The 6,377-nt window shown below is 57.8% G+C and overlaps 1 protein-coding gene across 1 annotated transcript; it reads left to right on the top strand.

The window, feature by feature from the left end:
- The first annotated feature begins 855 nt into the window (after nt 1–855).
- On the top strand, nt 856–5,442 carry LOC113204667 (uncharacterized). The gene is made up of 3 exons (XM_026419922.2): nt 856–1,189; nt 1,264–3,644; nt 3,831–5,442. Exons 1-3 carry the CDS (start codon nt 1,170–1,172, stop codon nt 5,372–5,374), a joined length of 3,945 nt encoding a protein of 1,314 aa, XP_026275707.1. The 5' UTR covers nt 856–1,169; the 3' UTR covers nt 5,375–5,442.
- The last annotated feature ends 935 nt before the right edge of the window (nt 5,443–6,377 follow it).

Genomic DNA, 6,377 nt, shown 5'->3' with positions numbered 1-6,377 from the left:
TTCCCCCCTCCCCTCCCATGACCCCTGCCTACTCTACTGACACGTACTTCCTTATTTTTAGCGATCAGTAAGTACCAAGGTTGAAAAATTTACCAAATTTTTCGGAAACTTTCCAGTGCTTCCAACCCTAGTATGTTCGTCCGTCATTGTGGCCGTAAGGAACCCGCCAAGTTTCACCCTCTTAGAGCTCTCGTAACGCCTGGTAGGTAGGCAATGTGCCACCTGCAGGGCATGCGTGTACTGCGGTGTAGCCTACGCTGAGTCTCGCAGGCGCCGAGCTCTCCTAATTTGCCGAATGTAACTGACAAATAACGGACGTACTTTTCTGGATCATCCCTTATTCGGGGTCATAGTAGCACGGCGACTAGCGTCGTCTCACATTTCACCCATTTTTCAAAAAGGAAACTCTCCCTTTTCACCTTTATATTGTCTCTACAGCGTGCTGCTGGAGCCGGTGTACGTCGCGTCGACCACTTTACATCTTAGACGAAGGTGTTACACTTACCACCCTGTCAACGGGGTGCCACCGCACCCCCGTGCTTTTTGTAAAGGCACCAAAACGCGCTCTTAATACTTCCTTTGCTGCGAGCGGTAGTTAGAAGCACCCACCAGCACCTTGTAAAGGTCCTTGTAAAGGTCCTTGTAAAGGTGCTCATTTTGCAACTCTATTCCTCCAGAGTGTGGCGTCGCCCCCGCGCGGGCGATAGTTGGTCTTTCTATTCAAGTTATCCGCTACTACTATGTCGCAATATATTCCCGAGCATTCGCGATGGTTCGCGACATCAGAAGGCGCCGGCCGATATATGATTGCGGCGATAAACACCTCCTGATAAGACGGGCTGCCGCCGCGGCTCGGCCGGTGAGGACGCCGACGAACAGTTACGTTTAGATCGCTGCTCGAGTAGCGTCCCCCGTCGCCAGGATGTGCACGCCGCACAAGAACAACTACAGGAAGAGGAAGAAAGTGAGCAACACGCCAACTACTACTGCGCGGCATTTCGTTGAGCGTCGTTGCGGTTCTATTTTCGTGCTGTGCTCGACGACAAATTCTGCAGCCCTTCTTGAAGTGTGTGATCAGATCACGTGAGGGTTCATCACCAATTGCAGCCGCCGCCAACGCCGCTGGTGCGCCAGCCGCGACCTGCGCCTAGTCCTTCCCCTCCCCAGCGATGGAGGACGCCGCAGCATGGTGAGCCCCAGCTTGTCTGACGCACTGTTTTGGACGACTTATTCACTCACCCTCGTGCCTCTCCCCCTCGGCAGGTGGAGGTCGCACCGCGCGGCCCGCGTGCGGAACCTGCTCGACGTGACCGACAAGCTGCGGTCCGGCCGCGGACAGCCGAGTGCCGAGGACCTGAGCGACGCGCTGCTGGAGGCGATGCGGGCCGACAACAAGAAGCAGCTGGAGTACATAGTGCACAGGGTGGAGGACGGCCGTCTGTGGGAGGAGAGTCTGGCCGCCGCGTGGCGCAGGGCGCGCGTCCAGAGGCTGCCCCTGAGAGAGGACATGCAGAAGTGTGCAGTCGACATCATGGTGCAGCTGCGCTACGGGCGGACCACCGAGGAGCTGAGCGGCGAGCTACTGAAGGCGCTGCGGGACAACAGCGTGGAGGGCGTGGAGGACTTACTCTGCACAGTGTCAAACGTCCGACTAAAGAAGGACAGTCTGGAGGCAGCGCGGTGCCAGGCCCCGGCCCAGGGCGTGTTCCTAAGGAAACCCATGAAAACCTTTCTGAAGGGTCTTTTGAGCGGCTACTCGGAGCTCCTGAGCAAGGAGCAGACACTGGGGTGGGAGGCACTGTGGGGCCTGGTGGACCGGTTGCTGGATGAGTACCTGCCGAGCCTGATCGACCTGCTCAGACCCAACGGCGAGGAGGAGGACGAGGCCGTGGAGTTGGCCACGCTCTCGGTCCTGGGCATCCGCGAGCTGAAGGGGCACTTCCACCGTTCTACCTGGGAGGAGGTCGAGTACCTCCTGGTGCTGTTCGTCGAGGCGCGGACCGTCTACAAGACCCTGGCATTCCTCGTGGCCAGCGCGGACAGAATCAGAGTCCACCTGGAGTTCTTCCTGGAGATGGTGAAGGGTCTGAGGACCACGTGCAGCAGTCTCCAGGACAGGAAAAAAGCTCTGAAGGAAATGAAGAAAGCCCCTACTGTTCCCGACCAGCGACTGGACAAGGACTTCGCACTGCTGCGGGACTGGCACTCACTCGACGAGGCCGTACAGGCCCTCGAGGCCGCCATCGCCGCCTTGCAACTACCCTCTAAAAGCTGGAAGGAGTGGGGCTGGCTGGCTCTGCGAAGAGGTCTTTTCCTAGCCGGGGAGAAGATGAAGAACACGTGGTCGTCGCCCAACTTGTCTGTTCGCTACACCAAGCTCCTGGAGCTGACGGCCCCGGAAGGCATCCTCAAGTTGTTGTGCCGTGGGATCCGTGACGTTCAGGAGCACCCTAGAGTACCGGGGAGTAACGCGGAGGCACTGACCATGTCGGACCTGGATTCTGAACAACGGAGGAAGTGGTTAGAGGAGGAACTGGGGAGAGTGCTCCACACGGTCTCAGCCATGCTTACGGAGGCTGAATCTGATTTATTGGCAAAGAAGGGGAAGAATCTGAATATTGCACAAAGGTGGAGAGTGAATTCATCATTACGAAGTAAATATGTGACGCCTGACACCAATGTGGTCTACAGAGAAGTGAAAAAACACCTTGAAGCTGCAAACCGAGGAAAGAACGACAAGGAACTAGAAAAAATCATTAAGGAGCTAGGAGACTTGCTGTGCCAGAAAAATACGATTGATGTTTTTCCAAATAAGCTCCACGAACTTGTTCTTCTTACGGAGAACAACCATAAGATTTATCAGGCTGTGGTACAACACTGCCCGCAAGTTTTTAGTAGAATTCGCCAACTCCTGGATTGGAAAGGTGCTGAAGGCCTGAGTAAGTTCCAAGCCGACCTGAATGAGTCAAGTTGTATTGGTAGTGGTCCTGGTGAGGCGTCTCGCCACGCCATTGAGCGCGCCCTCTCCGCCCTGGAGGCCATTAGACGTGACTCCAAGCATGAGGGACCGGTAAGGCCGTACGCCATAGAGGGCGGGCTGCAGGCGCTGGCCTCCCGCTGGTACAAGGACGACCAAGCTCCGCCACTGCTCGTCGCGCACGAGCCCGCCTTGTTCGGCCGCCAGTTGAGGAACTACTTGAACCACCAGGACCTGGCCATGAAGCTCTTCTTTCCCTCGCATAGGGAATGCAGCAGCCTCTGGACACTTCTTTTTGTTCGCCGCAGCCTAGTCGCTGACCGCCCAGGCGTGACACACAGAGTGCGGGAGCTGGCAGCCGCCGCACCTTTAAACGCTGAAGTGTTGGACCTGGCCAGGTTCAAGGACGCCATGTTCCGCGGCGCGCGCAGGGGAGACCTGGCCGAGGTGCAGCGTGCCGCTGGGTTCGGCGTGGACATCTCCAGCAGGGACTGCCGGGGACGCACGCTGCTGCACGCCGCTGCCGAGGACGGCCAGGCCAGCCTGGTGGACTGGCTCCTAAAGACCAAAGCCGTGGACCCGCTCGCCCGGGACTGGGAGGGGCGGAGCGCGCTGCACTGCGCTGGGACCGGGGAGGTGGCCGAGCTGCTGCTCGCTGCGGGCCGGGGTGAGTACACAAAGGTGTACATTATTACCCCTGGGATCTTGCGCTTAATTTCCTACCACCCCTACATGGCTGGTAAATCACAAAAGCAGCTGCCTTGTGTGGCCGCCTAGCCCTAATAGCAGCATCTACTTATTGTGTATTATTGATTCATCCAGACGTTTCTAGTTGCGCGTGTTCCTGTTGCAGTGGCGCCTTGTGATTACGGGTGCTCTCCACTTCACTCCGCGGCGTTCTCGGGGCGCGCCGACGTGATCCTGGCGCTCATTCCTCACTATGACCTCCACGCTAAGGACGGCACCCTCCTCACACCTCTGCACCTGGCTGCAGGCGGTGGCCACGAAGCCGCGGTGCGCGCGCTGCTGCAGGCTGGCGCGCGGTACGAGTCTGTCGGGAAGAGGGTCACCCCGCTCACCGTAGCAGCCGAGGCCGGCAGCGCCCCCGTGGTGAGCCTCCTCCTGGACCCGAGCCTGGACCTGCTCGCACAGCCCTCGGATGACGACTGCTGGCGCGCTGCTGGCGTGGCTGGGATACGCCGACACTCGGACGTGTTCTCCACCCTCTCGGCCGAGCTGAAGGAGCGCCGCGTGCAGCTGGACAGCGAGTCAGCAGAGAGGTGCGTAGGCAGAGTGGCTATGGGGGGCAGCACTGAGGTCGCCGACGAGCTGCTGGAGCACTGGCCGGATGCTGCGTGGCTGGAGCTCGACCTCTACGGCCAGAAGACTGCCCTTTTCCTCGCCGCAACACACGGTCACGCTGCCCTGGTGCACACCCTGCTGAGCCGCGGGGCTGACCCGCTGCAGCGGGACAAAGTCTCTGACACCGCGCTGCACTGGGCGGCTGTTTTCGGCTCAGTGGAAGTGATCAACGCCCTGTGGGACCACACGCAGGCGGAGCAGGACCCAGGGAGGAGAGAGGAGCTGCTGCGGCTGTGGGAGGGCTGCAGGGAGAAGTACCCACCGCTGTGTGTGGCGGCAGGGAGAGGCCTCCTGGAGGCCGTGCAGCTGCTGGTGAAGCGGGGCGCGGACAAGGACGCGGCGCCGCCCGATGACCCTGACCGTACGCCTTTCTGGGGGGCTGCATACGGAGGACACACAGAGGTGGTGCGGTGGCTGCTGGAGAAGGGCGCCCGCCTGTACGACCGCAGTAAGCCTTCACTCACACCACTGATGGCCGCTGCACAGTGGGGGCACCTGGCCGTGGTGGAGCTCCTCGTGCCGGCCAGCCAGCCCACGGACACGGAGCAGCAGCAGCGCGAGCGCCTGGAGCTGCTGCAGCACGTGGATCCACGCGGGTGGACAGCCCTGCACCTGGCTGTGCAGTCGGGCTCGCTGGCGGTGGTGAAGCACCTCCTGGAGCGGGAGCGGGAGCTGCTGGTGGCGCGCCTTAAGGACAAGAGGCCGCGCAACGTCACCGTGTACAGCGGGTTGCGCACCGCTTTGCAGTGCTGTGTCGAGTGCGACGCCCCCTCCAGTGTGTTCCGCGAGCTGCTCGGGTACATGGAGGACCCGCGGCTGATGGAGCTGGGCGGCAAGGGTGTGACGGATGTGCGCGACATGGTACAGGCGGCGCTGAACAATGTGGACTACTCCAGTCTCGTGTGGACCGTACTGTACGGGCGGGGGCATCACGTCCAGGAGATGAAGAAGGTGCTCAGGGAGTCCCTCCGGCGGCTGCTGGACCCCGTTCCGATCGAGGCGGAGGAGTCTCTACGGCTTCTATCTTTGCAGTAGCTCGGAGAAGTGTGATTGTAATGATGGCAAGGATGTCGGAAAAATAAAACAAACATTTTTGTTCCTGAGCTCGCTTATTCTTTCACTTGTTATTGGCTGCCCTTGCGATCGATTTTCTTCATGATTTGCACGAAGATTCGCTGTGGTGTAGAAAGCTGCAATCAAATTCACCGAGGGGGCCACCACTTTGATTTATGATGTTACAAAGGATTACAGGAATAACACTCGAATTTCAAGGGACTACACATGAATTCGGTAGAATTTCTGTGGCTAAAACCATTCAATTTGGCTAATAAGGTGAAACTAGTAATAATTTTTACAAATTTACAAAATACAAAATTACATTAGGATTAAAGTTCAGTGGGTACACAGGATTGGAGTCGTGGCCTCGTAAAACAAAGGTGTGAATTAACATCTTTCCAGGAGCGTTAAAGTCAAAAGACTTTAACGGTTTAGTTTTTCCCAAATATTTTCTGATGAATTAAACTAAGGTTTGTAGAACTCTTATTTTCGTATTCAGCTCAAAATTCCGCTTCGATCAAGCCTATATGTGATAGGGTTCAAATCCCAAATGAAAGAAATTTAGTAGGTTCCTGAGGGTCAGTTACTTTTTTCGCCGTTCTTTAGACACATATCACATGTAGGCTCGTTCGAAGCGGAATTTTGAACTGAATGCGAAAATATTAGTCCTGCAGTAGTTGGTTTGCTTCAGCAGAAAATATTTCGAAAAATTAAAATGTTAACGCCTTTAAAAGGTGTGATTTCACACCTTTGTTTTACCAGTGTGTGCACAAAGGCAAGGGGGTGGTAGAGTGCGGTGGGGAGGGGAGGGAGGGGGGCGCACTGGCGGATGCGTAGGGGACGAGGCGCGCTTTTGTGGTAAACTATCACCTCGTAAAGAAGAGTTTGGCGGCCGCGCGAAATCCCGCGCTGCCGCACCGCGCCGCTTATTGACGGGGCGTGGCGGGGCGGGGCGAGGCGAGGCGTGGCGGGGCGGGGCGGG

The sequence above is a fragment of the Frankliniella occidentalis genome, unplaced genomic scaffold (genome assembly GCF_000697945.3).
Source record: "Frankliniella occidentalis isolate FOCC.00 unplaced genomic scaffold, Focc_3.1 Scaffold4234, whole genome shotgun sequence".
In the NCBI taxonomy this organism is placed as follows: Eukaryota; Metazoa; Arthropoda; class Insecta; order Thysanoptera; family Thripidae; genus Frankliniella; species Frankliniella occidentalis.
The sequence above is the reverse complement of the archived record's forward strand: the minus strand, read 5'-3'. Positions and strand labels throughout refer to the sequence as shown.

Coding starts and splice junctions, on each gene's coding strand:
- LOC113204667 (XM_026419922.2), top strand. CDS start 1,170: ATGGAGGACGCCGCAGCATG. Junction 1,190..1,263: donor ATGGAGGACGCCGCAGCATG/GTGAGCCCCAGC, acceptor CCCCCTCGGCAG/GTGGAGGTCGCACCGCGCGG. Junction 3,645..3,830: donor GCTGCTCGCTGCGGGCCGGG/GTGAGTACACAA, acceptor TTCCTGTTGCAG/TGGCGCCTTGTGATTACGGG.